General features: G+C 46.6%; 1 protein-coding gene across 1 annotated transcript in view; it reads left to right on the forward strand.

Annotated features, from left to right (window-relative positions):
* The window catches only part of LOC140425201 (dynein axonemal heavy chain 11-like), a 755,586-nt gene that overhangs the window by 359,528 nt on the left and 370,676 nt on the right, over positions 1 to 25,382 (forward strand). The window contains 1 exon segment of the mRNA XM_072509215.1: positions 24,665 to 24,797. Coding sequence (XP_072365316.1) covers positions 24,665 to 24,797 — 133 coding nt within the window.

The following is a 25,382-nucleotide window of genomic DNA, read 5'->3' on the forward strand; positions in this document are numbered from 1 at the left end:
GAGACAACTAAATCACTTTAAAAGGAAAAGAGAAGATTATCGTTGAGAGTGTCCGTATTATTTGTGACACACTAATGGTACAATTGCAGAATAGAAGTGAATCTGTGAACAAAACTGTTGAATTATTTTGTGTGCTTTTCGACAACAGTTTGGAAGAGAATGCTAAGAGCTGCTGCATTAAGAGGTTAATTGAATTCTACCGGGAGGACATGAATATATTTTTGAAGATGAAGTGAAACAATGAATTCATTTTATCGATAATGATGAACTCTGTACTTTGAGATCACCAGCTGATTTGTACAGACTTGTACATGAAGGTTTGCAGGCAACCTTTCCAAATGTGGAAACCATTCTGAAAATATTTAAAAAAATACCTGTCACAAATGCGAATGTTCTTTCTCTGTGTTGAAAAGAGTGAAAAATTACCTGTGAAGTACAATCAGTCAGGAACATTTCACAAGTTCAGAATTCTGACAATTGAAAATGCATTCTCACAAGATTTTACCTACGATGATGTGATTGATGAATTTGTGAAGAAAAATGCAGAAGAAAAGTTATCTAAATTACCATGGATTGCAAACAACTGACGAAGCAAGAAAATCTAAAAACATCTGCCCCTCTACCATGTTTTTCAGTCAAATTCTCTACAAAAGAAAACATAAGCTGGTCTGATAATGGCTGGTGATTGCATGCAGACCGTTGTAACTGCCAACCCTTATCACTCTCAATACTGGTCTTCAGAAAGTCTCTTCTGGACAAAGAACAGACTCCTGCCAGCCAGTTGCCAGCAAAACCACCTATATTAGTCTTGGACTGGACACTCCACTTCATTTAGTATTTGCTCCTGCACTGGACATTTTCTGGCTCATTCTGCCCTGCACTGGCCTGTGCTGTGTTGCAGTCATATCATTTGCTGATTTCTCCATCCCATTGCTCACCAGCCAGTTCCATGTTTACTGAACTGCAGACAGATATATCACAATGCTGACTATCTCTAATACATAGATACGTCGAAGATAGGAGCAGGAGGAGGCCTTTTGGCTCTTTGAGCCTCCTTCGTCATTTATCACGATCATGGCTGATCATCCAACTCAATAGCCTAATCCTGCTTTCTCCCCATAGCCTTTGATCCTATTCGCCCCAAGTGCTTTATCTAGCCGCCTCTTGAATATATTCAGTGTTTTAGCATCAACTATTTTCTGTAGTAATGAATTGCAGACACAGGTAGGCTTGGATTTTAATTCAACAGGGTTGTTTCCATAAGTTAAAAAGCTCTGAAGCAGTGATTTGTGTACATTTTTGGGGGTTTTGTGGCTTATATTGTGGATTTCAATTAATCAATTACAAGCTTGTTTTCATAAGTTAAAAAATACTAAAGCAGTTAAGCAATGATTTGTGTATTTTTCTGTAATTTTGTGGCTTGTGTGAGCGGAAGATAGGCGGGGTCAGGAGGGCATTGGCATCATTGAGGGTGTTATTTTACATAATTTGGGGCAGGACTTGATACCATTTGGGGCAGGCTGCCATGTCACTCAAGTGTAGAGGGTGACAGGCCCCCAAAAGTGCAATCCCCCTCTGCCTGAATAAACATTCGTACAAACATACGAATTAGGAGTAGGAATAGGCCTCTCTGTCCTTTGAGCCTCTTCCACCATTTAATAAGATCATTGCTGATCTAATTGCTTATGAAGAATCTATCTTGTTCTGCCTAAAGATATTCGAAGACTCCGCCTGAATCATATTTTGCCGTAGAGAATTCAAAAGTCTTAGAATCATCAGAGAAAAAAAAATCCTCATCTATCTTCAATGGGCGACCCCTAATCTTTGCATTTATATAGCAGCTTTAATGCAACAAATTATCCCAAGTAGCTTCACAAGTGCGTCATTCATCAAAATTTGACATTGAGCGGCAGAAAGAGGTATCGGGCTAGGTGATTAGAAACTTTATCAAATAAGTACTTTTAAGACACATCTTAAAAGAGGTGCAGAGGGGAGAAATTTAAGAAGGGAGTTGCAGAACAGAGGTCCAAAGCACATAAAAAAACAATTCCCAGGAAGGAGCAAAGCAATTAAATAAAAAAAGAACATGCAGAAAACTCAACAGGTCTGGCAGCATCTATGGAGAGAGAAACAAAGTTAATGTTTGGAGTCTGTATGTCTTCTTCAGAGCGGAAGAGAGGTAGAAATGTGGTGGATTTTATGTTGTTGACAAGTGGGAAGGGGAATGGAGGTGGAGCAAAATAGAAAAAACAGAAGGTCAGGGATAGTTTAGAAGTCAAGAGAGATAAAATGATGAAGATGTCATGGACACAAGACAAAGGGAGTGGTAATGATAGCGTTAAAGATTGAAGTAGGTGTTAATAGTGGCATAAAGGCCAGATAGCAGAATATGTTAATAGCAGAACATGAGAACAAGTTACAGATTGGCACTTGGTGAGGCTAGAAAAAAAAAATCAAAATGAAGGACAGAGTTCATGATCTGAAGTTGTTGAACTCACTATAAAGTCTGGAAGGTTCTGAAGTGCCTAATCCGAAGATGAGATGATTTTCTTGCAGTTTGCATTAGACTTCACTGGACCATTGTAGCTGGCCGAGAACTGAAATGTGAGCGCGAGAGCAAGCTTGCAGATTAATTGAAGGTGTTCTACAAAGCCGGCAACCGAATGTAGAGAAGACCTTGGAATTCTTTACCTCAAAGAGTTGCGATGCTCCAGTATCGAATACATTTCAGGATGGGATGGACAGATTCTTGGTCTCTGGGAATCCAGGCTTATGGGGAATAGACTATAAAGTGGAGTTGAAGCCCAAGATCAGCCATGATCGCATTGAATGGTGAAGCAGGCTTGATGGACCATTTGGTCTACTTCTCCTATCTCTTGTCTTTTCTTGTGTGTGTGAAGTTTGCACAATGATTTACAGACTTCCCTGTGGTGCAGGGTACCGTTAAATGCAAATGCATTGCTTTGGGGGAATTGCATGTCAACTGTGCCATGTACCAGAATAAAAAAGGGATTCCACTCTCAAACTTAGGCAGCACATTATGCAGGTCAGTGCAAAGTATCCTGGCAGCAGTGAAGGGTACTTTCATTCTACAGCAGTGTGCTGTACCAGCTGTATTACAGCCACCATTAAAAGAACAAAGAGTGGCTATCAGACGTCAAGGCAATCTGCGGAAGATATGGTTAATGGCTCCAGTATGCAAACAATGCATGCACAGCATGCATGCAATGAGAGCAAGCCACCACACAGAATGTGATGGAGCTGATCAATGGCATGCTAAAGCAAATCCCACTGCTTGCACGACATTGGAGGATCCCTACACTACTCCTGCTGGGATGATTTGTGGTGATAAGCTGTGTGCTGAGCAACCTTGTCATCGTTAGGCGAGAAGCTGAGGAGCAGGAGCACGTGGAGGAACAAAAGGAAAATGTGGAACAGGAGGAGGCAAGATGGCAATGTAGACATCTTCTTTCTGCCTGGGTTGTTTGTGAAGAACTAAATCAACTGGAATATCAGTAATATTCTAGCTGGAGAAATTAATGCTTTGTGGAGTTTAAAATCTTTTCATTTTTATCAACAACTGGAAGTTCTTAAAGTGGAACAAGGAAACCATTCGAAGAAGCCATGTTTTTAATCAACCAACTGAAACCCAGAAAAGCAAGCTCCTGCATTTGGACAAAATAACATTTTTTACTTATGATTGGAAAGGGGGAAGAAGTATGCAAATCGGAGAAGTGTCTTACAGGGAGGGTGAGCGAGGCAGTGGAGGGATGGGTTTAAAAAGCGAACAGGGTGGCTCCTCAAACTGCAGGTATTGAGTGATGTAATTGTACAACTCATACAGTGCACAGTCCTGGCCTCTGTATTTCTAAAAGGACATTGAAACACTAGAGAGGAGAAAAAATAGATTAATACAAATGATATCAGAACTGAGAGGATACAACTTCAAGAAAGGCGAAGCAAGGTGGATTCCCTTTTATAGAAATGAGAAGACTGAGGTGTAACTGAATAGAGGTCTTTAAAATTATTTTTTTTAAATTATTTTTTTCCTGAAATTTAGAGTACCCAATTCATTTTTTCCAATTAAGGGGCAATTTAGCCTGGCCAATCCAACTACCCTGCACATCTTTGGGTTGTGGGGGCAAAACCCACACAAACACGGGGAAAATGTGCAAACTCCACAGGGACAGTGACCCAGAGTCGGGATCGAACCTGGGACCTCAGCGCCGTGAGACAGCAGTGCTAACCACTGCACCACCATGCTGCCCTTGGGTCATTAAAATTATGAAGGAATTTCATAGGGTAGATGTAGGGAAGAGGTTTCAGCTTGTAAAGATCTAAAACTAGGGGACATAAACATAAGATAGTCACCAATGAACCAAACAAGTAATTCATGAGAAATGAGTGCTGAGACTGTGGGCTCGTTACCACCTCAAGTGGTTGAGGCAAATAGCATAGAAGTACTTAAAGAGGAGCTGGATAAGTATCTCGGAGCGACTGCAGAACATTCTGGAGGGGGAGGGTGAACAGCCAGTTTTTATGGTGCATATAGGCACCAACGATATAGGTTAAAAAAAACTTGATGAGGTCCTACAAGCTGAATTTGGGGGGTTAGGAGATAAACTAAAAAGTAGGATCTGAAAGGTAGTAATCTCAGGATTGCTACCAGTATGACGTGCTATTCAGAGTGGGAATGTCAGGATAGATAAGATGAATACATGGCTCAGGAGGGAGAGATTCAAATTCCTGGGACATTGGAACCGGTTCTGGGGGAGGTGGGACCAGTGCAAATGAGAGGGTCTGCACCTGGGCAGGACTAGAAACAATGTCCTGGGGGAGTGTTTTGCTAGTGCTGTTGGGGAGGGTTTAAACTAATATGGCAGGGGGATGGGAACCGATGCAGAAGTCGGAGGGAAGTAAAGTGGGGGCACAAACAAAAGGCAGTAAGGGGAAAAATGAAAGGCAGAGAAACCAAATTCAAAAAGGGCCACAGTACACCGTACAGAGACTGTGGAGAACTCAGTGAATGGGTCCTGTAAGGCTAAGAGAAATAAAACACAGGGAGAGTGTACAAAACATGACCGGACAGGTGGTCTGAGAAAGCAGTGCAGAGAGCAAAGGAAGTCTAGATTCAACTGCATTTATTTCCATGCAAGAGGCCTGATGGGCAAAGCAGATGAACTCGGGGCATGGATAGGTACATGGGACAGGAATATTATAGCTATTACTGAAATGTGGCTAAGGGAGGGGCAGGACTGGCAGCTCAATGTTCCAGGCTACAGATGCTGTAGGAAAGATAGAACAAGCGGTAAGAGAGGATAGGGAATTGCGTTTTTGATTAGGGACAGTATCACGGCAGTACAGAGAGGGGACATACTTGAGTGTTCACCTACTGAGTTTATGTGGGTAGAACTGAAAAATAAGAAGGATGAGATCACTTTGATAGGACTGTAGTATAGGCCCCCAAATAGTCAGCGGGAAATTGAGGCGCAAATATGTAAGGAGATTACAGATAGTTGCAAGAAAAAAAGGGTGGTAATAGTTGGGGACTTTAACTTTCCCAACATTGACTGGGACAGCCATAGCATTAGGGGCTTGGATGGAGAGAAATTTGTTGAGTGTATTCAGGAGGAATTTGTCATTCAGTATGGGGATGGCCCGACTCGAGAGGGGGCAAAACATGACCACCTCTTGGGGAATAAGGAAGGGCAGGTGACAGAAGTGTTAGTGAGGGATCACTTTGGGACCAGTGGCCATAATTCCATTAGTTTTCCATTAGCTATGGAGAATGATAGTTCGGGTCCAAAAGTTCAAAGTATAAATTGGGGCAAGGCAAATTTTGATGGTATTAGACAGGAACTTTCAAATGTTGAGTGGGGGAGTCTGTTGGCAGGCAAAGGAATGTCTGGTAAGTGGGAGGATTTCAAAAGTGTGTGAACCAGGGTTCAGAGTAAGCACATTCCTTTTAGAGTGAAGGGCAAGGCTGGTAGAAGTATGGAACCCTGAATGACTCGGGATATTGAGGCCCTGGTCAAAAAGAAGAAGGAGGCATATGGCATGCATAGGCAGCTGGGATCAAGTGGATCCCTTGAAGAATATAGAGGTTGTCGGAATAGAGTTAAGAGAGAAATCAGGAAGGCAAAAAGGGGACATGAGATTGCTTTGGCAGATAAGGCAAAGGAGAATCCAAAGAGCTTCTACAAATACATGAAAGGCAAAAGAGTAATAGGGAGAGAGTAGGGCCTCTTAAGGATGTACAAAGTCATCTATACGCGGATCCACAAGAGATGGGTGAGATCCTAAATCAATATGTCTTATCGGTATTTACTGTTGAGAAAAGCATGGATGTTAGGGAACTTGGGGAAATAAATAGTGATGTCTTGAGGAATGTACATATTACAGAGAAGGAGATGCTGGAAGTCTTAAAGCGCATCAAGGTAGATAAACCGGCAGGACCTGATGAACTGTATCCCAGGAAATTGTGGGAGGCTAGGGAGGAAATTTCAGGGCCCCCAGCAGAGATATTTAAATCGTCGACAGCCACAGGAGAGATGCATGAAGATTGGAGGGTAGCAAATGTTGTGCCTTTGTTTAAGAAGAGCCTCAGGGAAAAGCCTGGGAGCTACAGACCGGTGAGCCTAAGCCTGTGGTGGGTACATTGTTAGAAGGTATTCTGAGAGACAGGATCTACAGGCATTTAGAGAGGCAAGGACTGATTAGAGACAGTTAGCATGGCTTTGTGAGTAGAAATTTATGTCTCACGAATTTGAGTTTTTTGAAGGGGTCACCAAGAAGGTAGATGAGGGCAGTGAATTTGACATTGTCTGCATGGACGGTTTAGCAAGGTTGTTGCATAAGGTTAAATTTCACGGGATCCAGCGTGAGGTAACCAATTGGATACAAAATTGGCTTGACGGCAGAAGACAAAGGGTGGTTGTAGAGTTGTTTTTCAAACTGGGGGCCTGTGACCAGCGGAGTGCATCAGGGATCAGTACTGGATCCACTGTTATTTGTTATTTATATTAATGATTTGGATGAGAATTTAGGAGGCATGGTTAGTAAGTTTGCAGTTGACACTCAAGATTGGTGGCATAGTGGACAGTGAAGAAGGTTATTTCAGATTGCAATGGGACCTTGATCAATTGGGCCAGTGGGCCGATGAATGGCAGATGGAGTTTAATTTAGATAAATGTGAGGTGATGTATTTTGGTCGATCGAATCAGGGCAGGACCTACTCAGTTCATGGTAGAGTGTTGGGGAGAGTTATAGAACAAAGAGATCTAGGAGTACCGGTTCATAACTCTTTGAAAGTGGAGTCACAGGAGGACAGGGTGGTGAAGAAGGCACTCAGCATGCTTGGTTTCATTGGTCAGAACATTGAATACAGGAGTTGGAAGTCTTGTTGAAGTAGTATAACCTGTAAGGCCACACTTGGGATATTATAGAAAGGATATTATTAAACTAGAAAGAGTGCGTAAAAGACTTACTAGGATGCTACTGGGACTTGATGGTTTGAGTTATAATGAGAGGCTGGATAGACTGGTACTTTTTTCCCTGAGGCGTAGGAAGCCTTGGGATGATCTTATAGAGGTCTGTAACATAATGAGGGGCATAGATCAGGTAGATAGTCAATATCTTTTCCCAAAGGTAGGGGAGTCTAAAACTAGAGGGCATAGGTTTAAGGTGAGAGGGGAGATATACAAAAGGGTGCAGAGGGACCCTTTTTTCACACAGGGTGGTGAGTGTCTGGAACGAGTTGCCAGAGGCAGTCGTAGGGTCGGGTACAATTTTGTCTTTTAGAAAGCATTTATACAATTATTTTGGTAAGATGAGTATAGAGAGATATGGGCCAAATGTGGGCAATTGGGACTAGCTTATGGTAAAAACTGGGCGGCATGGATAAGTTGGGTCGAAGGGCCTGTTTCTATGCTGTAAACCTCTATGGCTCTAAGTAAATGAATAGAATGGAATGGTGATAGAATGAGATTAATAGAGTGGCCCCAGGGCCTGTATTGACATAAATAATATCAACAAACCAACTGTTCTGTTTCTGTGCGGTAAATTCTATGTGATTAATATACACAAAGTGATTCCAAATAGATTCTCATACAAATCTATAATTCAAAAATATTAATAGTAATCAAAGTAACCATGGAGAAAATGATTCCTATAGCTGTGACATAATACACGTTTTCTCAGTATCTTAATTGAAATTATATATGCATTTTACTTGCAATGCACCACTGATAGCAAACAGATCAATTCTTCTCCCCTATGTCATCACATACTTTAACTGTCAGTAGCTATCACTGTTGCCCTTACTTTTGCATATATTGATTTTGAGTTGCAAAAATCAATTTAACAAAAATAGGATGGTTAAGTGCAAATGATTTTTAATCGATTGTAAGTCCCAGATATGTGCTCTGACAATATGAGTATGTTTGAAAATTCCTGTCCTCAAGAAAGTAATAATCTCTGTTCATGAGCACGCACTGAATGCAACTAGACATGTAATTGCATACTGGAATATATTATCAGGTAGCATGTCTTGAATTGAAAATGCTTTGTTTAAAGAAAAGCAGTAGTGTAAATGACTTTGTGATTACTCTGTTATTAAAAATGAACTGAGATACTTAAGGAACTTTGCATTACAACTGAGGAAAAACAATAAATTGATGAAGTGTAATTTACCTAATTTACCTTCAAAATTATTATAAAGTTTTTAATGGAGTAGCATTTGTAAAATAAAATAATAGTTTTCACAGTTGATTGACAAGTATAACTGTACCTATATTGTCAACAGGCACTTCTGAATAATTTGAACTAATAGATAAAAGCACCAAAATGTGCCTTATGTTTGAATTTTCATTGTTTGTCCATGGTTAAAATACAGAACGTTCATGCTGAAATGCTGGTGAGGGTTTTTCCAGGCAATGGGGTAGGTTGGCTTGAGTTCATGCAGGAAATTAAATACCTTAACAATGACATTGGAATGGGATCCCGCATCATTCTACCTCCCAGTTTTCACCTGGCTGGTTTTCTGACTTAAGTGCGGAGTCTCTGTCCAGCAGCCAGAAAAATGATGACACAAGCAGCCAATTAAGTCTGCCTTTAAGACCCTGCATTCTGACTTTTAAGTGCCAGCAATGGGTTCTACGTTTTCATCAGGATAGAAAAGGTGGGTGAAAATTGGGAAGTCATTGCTGACTGAAATGTACCTGTTTGGAACACTATTAAGGCTGAAATTGACAAGCTTGTGGTCAGCCTATCACTGAAAGAATTAGTTGTGTTCATGACTGACACCGCTGGTTTCAGAAGGAATTGCAGCTTTGTGCAATAACTTTCCAAGTGCTTTATTTATCTGAGATTGGATTCTCCACCACCCGCTGTCGGTAGCGGAGTTCCCTATGCGGTGGAGAATTCAGGTTTGGCAGAAAAACAGTATTGGCGCCATCCGTTTACGATGCTCCGGTCCCCCACTGGCGACAGCAATGAAGTCTGCGCTGCGCGCCAGTACAAATTGGTCATTTAACAACAAGGCTCGACATCGGATTCTCCACGTCTCTGTGATGCTTCGGCCCTTTGGACCGGGATTCACGTGGGTGTGGAGTGGTACAAGTATTTGTCATTGTGGCCCTGATGCGGTGGACCTTGTGGTGAGCCAAGGGTAAGTACTTAAGATAGGTGCCCCCCTCGGTATGGGAACTGATGGAGGCAGCCTCATGTAGGGACACGGGTTATGGGGCACTGTTAACGGTGCCTCTGCTGTCCTTGCCGGCTCGGTACTCCACAAGCTCGGCAGTAGTGGCTGCCCTGAGTGTGTGAGGACAGTGGCGGCAGCACATGGGGCTGGAGGGGGCCTCGGTGTGGGCACCGATCTGTGGCAATCATCAGTTTGTTCTGGGCGGGTTGGATGGGGGGTTCCGGTGGTGACGGCGGGCAGGGATCGAGCGGTTTGGGGATTTGTTTATTGATGGGGGCTTTCCGTGTATGGAAGAATTGGAGGAAGACTTGGAGCTGCCTGGTGGGAATGGGTTCCGCTACCTGCAGTTGAGGGACTTTATGCGGAGGCAGCTACCGACTTTCCCCACCTACTGCCCCAGGGACTACATGATAAGGTGGTGTTGAAAGAGGGAATGGGGTAGGGGAAGACATCGGAGATCTATAAGGAGCTGATTGGATGGGAGGGAGCTCCGTTAGGGTAGGTGAAGCGAAAGTGGGAGGAAGAGCTGGGCAGGGAGCAGGAGGCTGGGTTATGTGAGGACGCACTGAGGCGAGTCAATACATCCTCGTCGTGTGCCAGGCTTAGCACGTTACAATTTAATATGGTCCACAGGGCGCACATGACTGTGATCTGGATGAGCAGGATCTTCGAAGCGGTGGAGGATATGTGTGGGTGGTGTGCGGGTGGGCCTGCGAATCATGTCCATACGTTTTGGACACGTCCGAAGCTTAAGGGATTCTACCAGGGGTTTGCCGATGTCATACCGGAGGTGCTGAAGGTAAGGGTGGTTCCAAGTCCAGTGGTAGTGATTTGTGGTGTGTCAGAAGACCCGCAGCTCCAGGGGGCGAGAGAGGCCGATGTCATGACCTTTGCCCCACTGGTAGCCCGGAGACGGATTTTATTGACATGGAGGGTCTCTGAGCCCCCGAAGCCGGGGGTATGGATCAGTGACATGGCTGGGTCTCTCCGGCTCGAGAAGATTATGTTCACCCTGAGGGGATCGATGCTAGGGGATCAATGTTAAGATTTGCCCGGCGGTGGCAACCGTTTTATCGACTTCTTTGGGAAAAATTAAGCAGTCAGCAGTGGCGGGGTGTTAAAAAAGTGGAGGCATGGGGGGTTTGAGAAGGTGACGAAGGTCAGTGGGGAAATTGGGATTGGGGAGTCGTTGATGTAAGTGATGTTGGCTGGGCTTTGTAATTGGTTGGGGGTGTGTTCATTTTGTTACTTTGTTATTTTGTTGTTAAAATTATAATATAAAGACTTCCGGGTGCAGCGATGACCAGCTAAGTTGCACGTTTCGGCACCTCCCGTTGAAACGGACTTTTGGGCTCTTATTAGGAGCCCCAACGGCAATTTTTAACAGCCAAAATCATTGTGCGGTGAAATAGGAGGGAATCCCCCCGGATAAATATGGATAAAGGAGAGGACAGCGGCCGGATTGCAGTGGATCTACTGGAGCAGCGGCAAGGAAGGGAAGCTCGAAGTAAGATGGCGTTGGAAGATGGCTGTTTGGTATGGGGCCCGGAGCGACAAGAGTTCCTGCGGTGCTGTGTGGAAGAGCTGAAGAAGGAGGTGTTGGCCCCGATGGTACAGGCGATTGAAGGGCTAAAGGAGGCGCAGAGGACCCAGGAGTTGGAGCTTCGGGTCGTGAAGGCAAAGGCTGCGGAGAATGAGGATGAAATACAGGGCCTGGTGGTAAGGACAGAGACGCAGGAGGCACAGCACAAAAGGTGTGTGGAGAGGTTGGAAGCCCTGGAGAATAACTCGAGGAGGAAGAATTTAAGAGTCTTGGGTCTTCCCGAAGGCACAGAGGGGGCGGACGTCGGGGCATATGTGAGCACGATGTTTCACTCACTAATGGGATCGGAGGCCCCGACGGGCCCTTTGGAGGTGGAGGGAGCTTATCGAGTTCTGGCGCGAAGACCAAAGACAGGAGAAATACCTCGAGCCATAGCGGTGAGGTTTCACCGCTACAATGACAGAGAGATGGTTCTAAGATGGGCGAAGAAAACTCGGAGCAGCAGGTGGGAGAACGCGGTGATCCGCGTGTACCAGGATTGGAGTGCGGAGGTGGCGAGAAGGAGGGCAAGTTTCAACCGGGCCAAGGCGGTGCTCCACAAAAAGAAGGTTAAATTTGGAATGTTGTAATAAAGTGGTGGGGTGATTATGTGGGACGAGGAAGGGGAAGGGGGGGGAGATTTTTTTTTTCAATTTTCAATTTTGTAACTTTTCTCTTTTCCCCTTGTGGGGGGGGGGGGGGGAGTATGGGGAACTGTGGGCGCCGGTGGGAAGGAAAGGGGAAGGAGAAGGGAACTGCGCCATCAGGGGCGGGGCCGAGTGGGAAACGCGGGCTTTGCTCCCGCGCTATGGTAATTGTGGCGGGAACGGGGACGCAGGAAGGAGGGGGCCTCGCACAATGAGGGGCCGAGGATAAACTGGGGAAGCTGAGGTCAGCCAGAGTTTGCTGACTTCTGGGAGCAACATGGGGGGGTGCAACTACGCTAGAAAGGGACCTAGCGGAGGGAGGGGGGGGGGAGTTAACTGGGTTGCTGCTGCTAAGGGGAAGGGGGAGCTGTTATGGGGCGGGGTGGTCGGGACGGGAGAGCACCGTCGGTGGGATATACGGGTACGTGGGAACCGGGTGAGGAGCTGGGTTAGAAAAGGGGATGGCTAGTCGACATGGGGGGGGGGGGGGGGGCGTAAAGAGCCCCCCAACCCGGCTGATCACGTGGAACGTGAGAGGGCTGAATGGGCCGATTAAAAGGGCACGGGTACTCGCACACCTAAAGAACCTAAAGGCAGATGTGGTCATGTTGCAGGAGACGCACCTGAAACTGGCAGATCAGGTCAGACTATGTAAAGGATGGGTGGGGCAGGTGTTCCATTCGGGCTTAGATGCGAAGAATAGGGGGGTGGCTATTTTAGTGGGGAAACGGGTACTGTTTGAGGCAAAGACCATAGTGGCAGACAGTGGGGGTAGATACGTGATGGTGAGTGGCAGATTGCAAGGGGAGGCGGTGGTTCTGGTGAACGTATACGCCCCGAACTGGGATGATGTAAACTTCATGAAGCGTATGCTGGGGCGTATCCCGGACCTGGAGGCGGGAAAGCTGGTAATGGGGGGAGACTTTAATACGGTGCTTGATCCAGGGCTGGACCGGTCTAGGTCTAAGACCGGGAGGAGGCCGGCAGCGGCCAAGGTGCTTAATGACTTCATGGAGCAGATGGGAGGAGTAGACCCCTGGAGATTTATTAGGCCTAGGAGTAAGGAGTTTTCATTTTTCTCCCATGTTCACAAGGTGTATTCACGGATAGACTTTTTTGTCCTGGGAAGGGCACGGATTCTGAAGGTGACAGGGACGGAGTACATGGCCATAGCCATTTCGGACCACGCTCCACGTTGGGTAGATCTGGAGGTAGGAGAGGAAAAGGAGCAGCACCCACTCTGGAGATTGGATATGGGGTCGTTGGCGGATGAGGGGGTATGTCTAAGGGTGAGGGGGTGTATCAAAAGGTACCTGGAGCTTAATGATAACGGAGAGGTCCAGGTGGGAGTGGTCTGGGAGGCGCTGAAGGCGGTGGTCAGAGGGGAACTGATATCCATAAGTGCCCATAAAGGTAAGCAAGAGAGTAAAGAAAGGGAGCAATTGTTGAGAGAACTTCTGAGGGTGGACAGGCAATATGCAGAGGCTCCGGAGGAGGGACTGTACAGGGAAAGACAAAGGCTACATATGGAATTTGACCTGCTGACCACGGGCAAGGCAGAAGCACAGTGGAGGAGGGCACAGGGAGTACAGTATGAGTATGGAGAGAAGGCGAGCCGGTTACTGGCCCAACAACTGAGGAAGAGGGCAGCGGCGAGGGAGATAGGTGGGGTGAGGGATGAGGAAGGTGAGATGGAATGGGGAGCGGAGAGGGTGAACGGGGTGTTTAAGGCATTCTACGAGAGGCTGTATAAGGCTCAGCCCCCGGAAGGGAAGGAGGGAATGATGCATTTCCTCGATCGGCTGGAATTCCCGAAGGTGGAGGAGCAGGAGAGGGCGGGACTGGGAGCACGGATTGAGGTGGAGGAGGTGGTAAAGGGGATTGGGAGCATGCAGGCGGGGAAGGCCCCGGGACCGGATGGGTTCCTGGTGGAATTTTATAGGAAACACATGGACCTACTGGCCCCGCTTTTGACGAGAACCTTTAATGAGGCCAGGGAAAGGGGGAAGTTGCCCCCCCCCCGACTATGTCGGAGGCGACGATATCGTTACTCTTAAAGAAGGAAAAAGACCCGCTGCAGTGCGGGTCTTACAGGCCTATTTCCCTCCTGAACGTGGATGCTAAGCTCCTGGCCAAGGTGATGGCGACAAGGATAGAGGATTGTGCCCCGGGGGTGGTCCACGAGGATCAAACTGGGTTCGTTAAGAGGAGACAGCTGAACACGAATATACGGAGGCTGCTAGGGGTGATGATGATGCCCCCGCCGGAGGGGGAGGCGGAGATAGCGGTGGCGATGGACGCTGAGAAAGCATTTGACAGAGTGGAGTGGGACTACCTATGGGAAGTGTTGAAGAGATTTGGTTTTGGAGAGGGGTTTATTGGATGGGTACAGCTGCTATATAGGGCCCCGGTGGCAAGTGTGATCACGAACAGGCAGAGGTCCGACTACTTCCGTCTTTATAGAGGGACAAGACAGGGGTGTCCCCTGTCTCCGTTACTGTTTGCATTGGCGATTGAGCCCCTGGCCATAGCCCTGAGGGGCTCTAGGAAGTGGAGGGGAGTACTCAGGGGAGGAGAAGAACACCGGGTATCATTGTATGCCCATGATCTATTGCTGTATGTTGCGGACCCAGTGGAGGGGATGCCTGAGATAATGTGGACACTCAGGGAGTTTGGGGAATTTTCGGGGTACAAATTGAATATGGGGAAGAGTGAGTTGTTTGAGGTGCATCCGGGGGAGCAGAGCAGGGGAATAGATGACTTACCGCTGAGGAAGGTAATAAGAGATTTCAGGTACTTGGGGATCCAGATAGCGAGGAACTGGGGAACCCTACATAGGCTTAATTTAACACGATTGGTGGAACAGATGGAGAAGGATTTTAAGAGATGGGACATGGTGTCCCTGTCACTGGTGGGCAGGATGCAGGCGGTCAAAATGGTAGTCCTCCCGAGATTTCTTTTTGTGTTCCAGTGCTCCCGGTGATGGTTACGAGGGCTTTTTTCAAAAAAATTGAGAAGAGTGTTATGAGCTTTGTGTGGGCTGGGAAGACCCCGAGAGTGAGGAGGGGGGTTTTGCAGCATAGCAGGGATAGGGGGGGAATGGCACTGCCGAGCTTAAGTGATTATTATTGGGCCGCCAATATCTCAATGGTGTGTAAGTGGATGGGAGAAGGGGAGGAAGCGGCGTGGAAGAGACTGGAAATGGCGTCCTGTAAAGGAACCAGACTACAAGCATTGGCGACGGCGCCGTTGCCGTTCTCCCCGAAGAAATACACCACAAGTCCAGTGGTGGTGGCAACGCTGAAAATTTGGGGGCAGTGGAGACGGCATAAGGGAATGACGGGTGCCTCGGGGCGGCCCCCGATAAGGAATAATCATAGGTTTGTCCCGGGGAGAATAGATGGGGGATTTAGAACATGGCAGAGAGCAGGGATTGTGCAACTGAGGGATCTGTTCCTAGACGGGACGTTTGCGAGTCTGGAGGCGTTGACGGAAAATTACGGGTTGCCCCAGGGGAATGCATTTCGGTATATGCAATTGAGGGCTTTTGTGAGGCAACAGGTGAGGGAATTTCCGCAGCTCCCGACGCAGGAGATTCAGGATAGAGTGATTTCGGGGACATGGGTGGGGGATGGTAGGGTGTCAGATATATACAGGGAAATGAGAGACGAGGGGGAGATCATGGTGGATGAGCTGAAGGGAAAATGGGAAGAAGAGCTGGGGAAGAAGAGATCGAAGAGGGGCTGTGGGCAGATGCCCTACGCAGGGTAAACTCTTTATCCTCGTGTGCCAGGCTTAGCCTGATACAATTCAAGGTCTTGCACAGGGCGCACATGACCGGAGCAAGGCTCAGTAAATTTTTCGGGGTAGAGGATAGGAGCGGGAGATGCGCAAGAAGCCCAGCGAACCACACCCACATGTTTTGGTCATGCTCGGCACTGCATGGGTTCTGGGTGGGGTTGGCAAATGTGCTTTCGAAGGTGGTGGGGGTCCGGGTCGAGCCAAGCTGGGGGTTGGCTATATTCGGGGTTGCAGAAGAGCCGGGAGTGCAGGAGGCGAGAGAGGCTGATGTTTTGGCCTTTGCGTCCCTAGTAGCCCGGCGAAGGATATTGTTAATATGGAAGGAAGCTAAACCCCCGGGCGTGGAGGCCTGGATAAACAACATGGCAGGGTTTATAAAACTGGAACGGATAAAGTTTGCACTAAGGGGTTCGGCTCAAGGGTTCACCAGGCGGTGGCAACCGTTCATTGACTATCTCGCAGAACGATAAAGGAACTGGGAAAGTAGCAGCAGCAACCCAGGGGGGCGGGGGGGGGGGCTCAGGTGGGTCCTCAGGGGTGTTTTTGTATGGATATTTTTACTTGGATATGTATATTGGCTTGTTTGACTTTATTATTTGGGAAAGTTAATATTTTGTTATGGCAGTTGCCATTTAGTTTATATATTATTTATTTATTTGTTAAAAACGGTCACTATTATTTATATTGTTTTATTGTTGTAAAAGGGAAAAATCTTTGTACTGTTTTGTTTGGCTGGAAAAAATGTGAATAAAATATATTTTTTTAAAAATTATTATATAAATACCATAATAAAAATATTTAGAAAAAAAGATGGATAGGTGCCCCCAAGGTCCATCGGAGACCCCTTCCCCAAAAATGCAATTTCTGTCCATCCCTCCATCAGACCGCCTCCACCAGACACCCCCATCAGAGATCCCCACCAGAGGCCCCCATATCAGAGCCCCCATCAGTCACCACTGTCTGGATGCTGAAGGGCAGTCCAAGCAAAAACTGTGAAACAAAATCACTGCTTTTCACTCACCTGCCCCTGGCTTAGGCTGATGTCTAGAAAGCAGTAACTGTAACTTTATTGAAAGCGGAAACCACATCACAAGGCTTTAAACTGCCTCAGATCCTTGATCTGCAAGGCTCCTATTCACTTCAAAGAAAAATAGCTTTTAGTAGGATGTAATTGACAGCTTCCAGACTGCCATATGTCTGGATTGTTTATTTTCATTTCCCTTCACACTTGAATGGATCTCAAATAGCCGAATGTGAAACTAACCACAATGTTGGTAAACATCTAGGAGCCAAGTGCTTTCACTTCCTCTTATTCTCAGCATAAAGCACTGAACTGCTTTTCGTGTGGTAATGAGTTGACAATCATAGCTAGATGTTTCTAAACATTGTGGTTGGTTTCACAGCAGGACAGGAATCTTTAGGATTGTTGTAGTCCATCCTTAAGAGGAGTGGAGCTGACAGGAGTAATTGGAGTGCCTGGCATCCAAAGAGGAGACTGGGACCTGCCGTTTATGGTGCCTACAGCCACACACCTGACTGCCAGAGAAACCTGTTATGAACTCATCCAGTGCTGCTTCACTTTAGTGTGCTTCCAGAAATATAAGAATGCCATCAAAACCACTGCATCACTACTGCCATCCCCAGCACACCTCATTTATACAGTCCATCAGCCACCCATCTCACTCACACCCTTTCCACCTCGTCAAGATTGATTATTCCATTCATTGGATGCAAAATGATTAGGGTTAATGGGACATTCAACAAAGTAGAAGCTAAAGAATGTGAAGTTCACATGGACTGCTGCTTTCATTGAAATAAAGATTATGATCAAAACATTAACATTGTAATAAGCACCCAAGAATCCTTTCGTGCATCTTAAATGCCATCCTCTTAATGTTTTTACTACTTCTGCGTGGTGCAACCCCAGAGGCTTCGGCAGAGCTGGAAGCAGGATGTTCGTTCCCCAACTCTGACATGAAAGGTGCCTGCCACAGGTGTCTTCTGGGATTTGGAGCCCATAGCAATCCTGCAAAAGACTGTTCTACCTTTGCCTCAGCACCTCAGTCTGGTGGTTGAGGCTCAAGGGATGAAGAGTGGGAGCACCTTGAGAAGAGTCGTACTACCGTGTTCCCCTTTTTCCATCTTCCTTCTCTTGGCCAAGCTGCACCTCTCTGATGGTCAAGTGTTGGAACACTATGCTGCATACCACTGCATGAACTGCCAAGGTGAGGCTTTGCTCCATTATCTGCAAAGTGGCAGTCAGAGTCTGCAGGCCATTGCTCAGGTTCAGCATGCATTTGGAGGCCCACAGCATTTGATTCTCCATGCAGCAGCCACATTTTCCATGGAGATGAACATAATGCAAATACCCGAGATATCCTGGCCCTATAGGTTCAGATGGACCCCTCCATTCTCTCTCCAGTGATGTGCACTGCCTAGGGAAATGTTTACAGTAGCATATGCATTTCATGTTGCTGTTCCACAAGTTCCTTTTTCATGCTTGAGCCTGATGCTCAGCATTTGTGTACACCTCATTCCCTATTTCCATTGTGAGCCCTGCAGAGATACCTTTAAATTGAAACCTTTCATTGAATGATTTGGTGCGTCTTAAAAAGACCTCTTATTTTTAAACTGTGTCCACTAGGAATTGTCGTCCCTCAAGAGGAAACATCCTCCCAGTATCTACGCTATCATCCCCCCTCAAGAGGAAGCATCCTTCCTGTATTTACTCTATTGTTTCCGCCCCCTGCCCCCCCACAAGAGAAAACATCCTCCCTGTATCTACTCTATTGTCCAACCCCCCCCCCCACACACGAAGAAACATCCTCCTTGTATTTACTCTATTAAGTCCCCTCAGGAGCTTTTTTGTTTCAACAAGATCTTCTAAACTCCAATGGGGATCGGCCCAACCTGTTGAACTTTTCTTCATAAGACCTTCCCAGGAATGAGTGAAGTGACCCTTCTATGTACTGCTTTTAACTGGAATTATATCCTTTTCCAAAACGTGAGCCTAAAACAGTACTCCAGATGTCTTCCCAAGGCCCTGGATAGATGCAGTAAAACATCTACACTGTTATATTCCATTCCCCTTTTAATAAATGCCAACATTCCTAATTGCTTGCTGTATCTGCATGCTAACGTTTTGTGATTAACTTACCAGGGCACCTAGATCATCCCGCCTGCCCTGCAACATGGTTGGGTAATCCAAAATTGGCTGGTAATATCGTGGCTAAGTCCATTGGGGAGTTTGACCAGGTTCTGTCTTCCTAATGGTCCTGTCATTTTGGCAGGGGCTGAGGTGACAAAATGCTGTCCACTATAACCTGGAAATCCACTATGCTCTTGCATAGATAATTTACTGTTAGATAATTTACAAAAATTATAATCATGCTCAAAACTATATTCTGCCAAAAATCTTCTTGTTTAGCTAAGGTCCTTTTTTCCCCTACATTGATTTGGAGTTTCACAGATTGATTTAACAAAATGCTTGTAATTCAAAATTCATTCAGGAAAACACTGGGCGGGATTCTCCGATCCTGGGGCTAAGTGTTGACGGCATCGTAAACGCCAGAGCGTTTTACAACAGCGTCATCTGGCCCCTAGGATCAGCGATTCTGCAGGCACGGTGGCCAGCACGGCACTGGAGAGCCTAACACTGCACCAGCTGCTGATACGGGCGTCAGCACGGGCTCCGCGGGACCGCGTAGGCGCGCCACGGCTGGCGCGGGTTCACGCATGCGCCCCATGGTCGACGTGACTTCAGGCATGAGCGTGGGTTGCCGGCTCTGCGACGGCCCTGACGCAACATGGCGGAGACCTACAGGGGCCCAGCGCGGAGGAACATAGACCCCCACTGGGATAAGCCCACCCACCGCTCGGTAGGCCCCGATCCCGGGCCAGGCCACCGTGGAGGCCCCCCCGGAATCGGATACCCCCCTCCCCTCCCACCAGGCTTCCCCCTCGCAGCATGAACGTCGAGGTCCCACCGGGTAGGACCACACGAGAACGACACTGGCGGGACTCGGCCTAACTCGGCGGGCACTTGGCCCATCGCGTGGGGAGAATCGCCTGCGCAGCCCCCAACCAGCGGCACGCCAATGGCGGTTACCGGAGAATCGGTGGACCGGCACTGGAGCGGCGTCATGTGATTCATGCACCCCCCCCCCCCCCCCCCCCCCGGCCAATTCTGCGACCCGGCACGTGGTCGGAGAATCCCGCCCCATGTCAACATCCAAATTTAAATAGACAGTCTATAAAAACAAAAGCAAATTACTGCGGATGCTGGAATCTGAAACCAAAAGAGAAAATGCTTGAAAATCTCAGCAGGTCTGGCAGCATCTGTAGGGAGAGAAAAGAGCCACCATTTCGAGTCCAGGTGACCCTTCGTCAAAGCTCTTTTAGTCATCGATGTACCGGTAAAGGAGTTGTGGCAGGGGACCCGGGAACAAGGAATGTTCCACATATCCCATAAAAAGGGAAGCGTAGCTCGGACCCGTGGGGGTACCCATTGCTGCACCTTTGATTTGGAAAAAGTGGGATGAGTTAAAGGAGAAGTTGTTGAGAGATAGAATGAGTTCAGCCAGGCGGAGGAGAGTGGTGGTGGATGGGAATTGTCCGTGCCTCTTTTCGAGAAAGAAGCAAAGAGCTCTCAGGCCATCCTGGTGTGGGATGGAGGTGTAGAGAGATTGCACATCCATGGTGAATAGGATGCGGTTAGGGCCTGCGAACTGGAACTGTCAATATGATGCAGAACATCAGAGGAATCCCGGATGTAAGTGGGGAGGGAATGAACCAGAAGAGTGAGGATGGAGTCAAGATAAGAGGAAATAAGTTCGGGGGGGCAAGAGCATGCTGACACAATGGGCCTTCCGGGACAGTCCTTTTTGTGAATTTTGGGAAGTAAGTAAAAGGGGGCTGTCCGGGGTTGGGAGACTATGACGTTGGAAGCCTTAGGGGGAAGGCATCTGGAGGAAAGGAGGTGGCTAACGGTTGGAGATAATGGCTTGATGTTCAGTGGTCTGGTCATATTCCAGGGGGAGGTAGGAGGAAGTATCTGAGAGTTGGCGCTCAGCCTCTGCAAGGTAGAGGTCAGCACGCCAGACGACAACAGCACCTGCTTTGTCAGCAGGTTTGATGACAACGTCGGGTTTGACCTGACAGAGTGAAGAGCAGAAAGTTTGGAAGGAGAGAAGTTGGAATGGGTGAGGGGCGCAGAAACATTAAGACGGCCAATGTCCCATCGACAGATCTCAATTAAAAGATCGAGGGTAGGTGATTGTCCCGGCGGGGTGTCCAATTTGAAGCAAAATGTCGGAGGCACATGAAAGGATCGGTGGAATGGGGGGAGGACTCTTGCCCAAAGAAGTGGGCAAGGAGGCGACGGATAAAGAGTTCAACATCATGTCGAGCCCGGAATTCATTGAGGTGGGGACGTAAGGGTACAAAGCTGATTCCTTTGCTGAGAACAGCAAGCTCAGCCTCTGAAAGGGGAAGGTCGGAGGGTATGATGAACATACGGCAAGGGCTGAGGCTAAAAGAAATGGGGTATGAGGGATTGGGACTGGTGGAGGGCTGTGGATGGGCCCTTATCTGTTGATAAGTTGACAATTTATCTGTTAAGTTGTTGAAGCTTGTGTTCCTTAACATCTGCAAGAAACAGGAAAAAATTATTTTTATGGCATTGAATAATGCGAAGGATGTGAAGGATGAAATGAAACAGAAGAGCTCCTATGTGACTGGTTGGAGACAGTGGTCTGGTTCATATTTAAGAACTCCGCTTAAATGACCAACTTAAATGAGTATGCCACCATCGTCACAGACTTCATCAGCAAATGTGTGGACGACTGCGTGCCAAAGAAAGCAGTATGTACGTTCCCCAACCGGAAACCATGGCTCAATCGCGAGATTGACTCCCTACTGAAGGACAGGTCTGAGGTGTTCAAGTCAGGCGACCCTGACCTATACAAGAAATCCTGATACGACCTCCGCAAAGCCATCCGGGATGCCAAGAGAGAATATCAGACCAAGCTAGAGTCACAGACAGACTCTTGGTGATTATGGTAAGGACTAAACAACATAACGGGCTACAAAGCAAAGCCGTGCAGTATCTCCAGCAGCAGCGCACCCTTCCCCGATGAACTCAATGCATTCTATGCTCGGTTCAAGCAGGAAACCATCAATCCGCTGTCGAGTGCCACTGCAGCCCATAACACACCCATACGCAACGTCACAGCTTCCAAAATCAGATCGGCCTTCCTGAAAGTGAATCCTCGGAAGGCGACTGGTCCGGACGGGATCCCTGGTCGTGCACTCAGAGTCTGCGCGGACCTGCTGGCAGATGTGTTCGTGGACATCTTTAACCTGTCCCTACTCAGCCCCAATGTCCCCGTGTGCTTCAAGAAGACCACCATCATACCGGTGCCAAAGAAGAACCAGGCAACGTGCCTCAATGACTACTGTCCGGTGACCCTGACATCAGTCGTAATGAAATGCTTTGAGAAGTTGGTCATGAAGCACATCAACGCCAAACTCCCACAACGCTTTGATCCGCTGCAATTCGCATACCGTGCAACCGGTCCACAGCAGATGCTATCTCCCTGGCCCTATACTCCTCCCTGGAGCATCTCGACAACAAGGACTCCTACATCAGACTCCTATTTATTGACTACAGTTCCGCTTTCAACGCCATAATTCCACGAAGCTCATATCAAAGTTTTGACAAAGGGTCATCTGGACTCGAAACGTTGGCTCTTTTCTCTCCCTACAGATGCTGCCAGACCTGCTGAGATTTTCCAGCATTTTCTCTTTTGGTAAATAGGCAGTGTTTTGGGTTTCAACCAACCTGATGAATTACATACAGGCTGTATATCTGAGGCTATACAAGGCTCTGGTCAGACACCAATTGGAGTATTGTGAGCAGATTTGGGCCTGTATCTAAGGAAGGATGTGTTGGCCATGGAAAGGGTCCAGAGGAGATGTACAAGAATGATCCCTAGAATGGAGGGAGAGCTTGTCATATGAGGAGCGGTTGACGACTCTGGGTCTGTACTTGTTTGAGTTTAGAAGGATGGGGAGATCTTATTGAAACTTACAGGATATTGAGAGGCCTAGATAGATGGGCGTGGAGGGGATGTTTCCACTAGAAGGAAAAACTAGAATCCAAGGGCACAGCCTCAGACTGAAAGGACAATCCTTTAAAACTGAGACGAGGAGGAATTTCTTCAGCCAGAGAATGGAAAATCTATGGAACTCTTTGCCGCAGAAGGCTGTGGAGGCTGTGAGTTCTTTAAGTCAGAGATAGATAGGTCCTTGATTAATAAGGGGATCAGGGGTTATGGGGAGAAGGCAGCAGAATGGGGATGAGGAAAATAACAGCCATGATTTAATGGTGGAGCAGACTCGATGGGGCGAATGACCTAATTCTGCTCCTATGTTTTATGGTCTTATATACTCACCTGAATATAGAGATTGGGGTGGAATTCTTTACATGTAACAGAGATCCTGCTGCTGTGACCAAAAGCTGGAGGCGACTCTGCTGCAGTGGGACCTGGAGCCACATATTGCCTATGTCAACCAATTAAGTGGTTGCCTCGATGGCTGGCATCCTTATTAAGGGCAACATGTCATCCCCAAGAACTGCTCGAATAACCAGAGGGTGCCAATCAGCACCATCTACCCAGAATGGCACGCCACTCTTGTCCCTTGCTGGAGCCTGCCTGCCCAGTCCGACAAACCCAAATCCTACTTGCCTGTCTTCAAGGGCACACAGCCATCAATGCATCACCATCCTGCATGCGCAGCCCCAGCAATGGTCACCATTCGTGAATAGATGATGCTCCAATGCAGATCCTTGTGAGATGCCACTAGCCTCATCCTACCAATTTGAGTACATCCCCACTATTCCTACTCCTTGTCTCTTATTGCCCTACTTCAGACACCTCTAAATATGGCAATCACGTTCACCAGGCATGACCTTCCCTTTACCAATCCATGCTGGCTCTCTTTGTTTAGCTCAAAAATGTTAATGTATCCAGTTACTCTTATGTTTAATTGCAGACTCTAGCAATTTCCAACAACAGAATTAGGCTAACTATTCTACAGTTTCCTTGTTTCCCTCTTCCAACTTCTTAAAATAGTTGATTAGTGTGTGCAATTTTCCAATCTAAAGGAATGGTTCTTGAATTGATAAAACTTTGGTTAGGGCACCTGCAAGACTCTCACTCACTTCCTTTAAAATCTTGGGGTGGGAACTATTTAGGGATTTGTAACTCATTAGTGCAATTATTTTCTTCATTATATTACTTTTTTGTGTCCCCTATCCTGAATCAGTATTAGTTTCCTTGGCATGTTCGGAATGTTTTGTTGTAAACACTGATACAAAGTAATCACTAAACTTGAATGCCATTTTCTTATTTTCATTGGCAATATCACCATTATCATTTTATAAGCAACCCATATTGCTCTCGATCACACTGTTTTTACTTATAAAATTATATTGCGCACTGAGAGGCCCCAGGTCTCTGTGTTTAACTTGATGTTAGAGGGTAGTCGCTGGAACTTTTAGCACTCTTGCATTATCAACCTCACTGTTGTGTGAAAGTAGAATACATGCCCCAGAAAACAGAATCAGTTACGGTTTTAAAAGGGAGAAAGGTACTTGGTGAATAATGTTATGAAGGAATGTGGGGGAGTGGAAGGGAAATTGGAAATCTTACAGTAGAACCAGCATGGCAGACCTGGCCTATGCAATGGTACATTAAAGTCTGGGATGCTCACCGGAAATAACCACCATCGATGATTTTGCAGTGTCAGAAATCAGGATCAGTATTTTTAATGTATTTCTTTGATTTTTAATGGAAAAATCAAGTGACTTAACAATGAAACTTGTGTAATGTGTTCCACTTTAACAATTAACATTTGTTCTATGTATAGATATTAAAGACTATGTACAGGACATATGTAAATATGAAACGAAAGCCCATCTGGAATGATCTTAACCCAAAGGCCGTCAGCACAGATGAGATGTTTGGTTTTATACATCCTGCGACCCGAGAGTGGAAGGATGGCAAGTATCCCAAATACAGTATTTTGAACAGCCGCAGCTCTGCTGATAAAACTGGAGTCAGGATTATGGATGAAGGCATTCATCTGACTACTTAATTTGCTTATAAGCAGCACCTTACTGCTGCCAAATATTCAAAGAACTATTAAATTACAATCCATGTTCACTTCTCAATTTTGTCAATGAAAATAGGTGCATAAAGTACATAAGTTGGCAATATCCTGCAGTAGAGCAACATTTTAAATCTTTTGCCATTTCATTTTTATAATCATCAATATGTCAATATTGGGGAATGAAATACTTGTGAACTTTCGAGAATTTAGTTTCAATATCAGTAGAGTACAGTAGCACAGTTATGTTACACAACTGGAAACCCAGAGGCCTGAACTAGTGATCCAGATCCCACCACAGCAGCTGGAGAATTTACATTCAATTCATTAAGTAAATCTGAAATAAAATACGCTACCATCAGTAACGGGGTCCAATGCAACTACCAGATTGTTGTAAAGATGCATCTAGTCCACTAGCATCCTTCGGGGAAGTAAATCTGTCACCCTTACCTGGTCAAGTCCATTCATGCAGCCCGAC

Source organism: Scyliorhinus torazame, chromosome 6 (assembly GCF_047496885.1).
Source record: "Scyliorhinus torazame isolate Kashiwa2021f chromosome 6, sScyTor2.1, whole genome shotgun sequence".
Classification (NCBI taxonomy): Eukaryota; Metazoa; Chordata; class Chondrichthyes; order Carcharhiniformes; family Scyliorhinidae; genus Scyliorhinus; species Scyliorhinus torazame.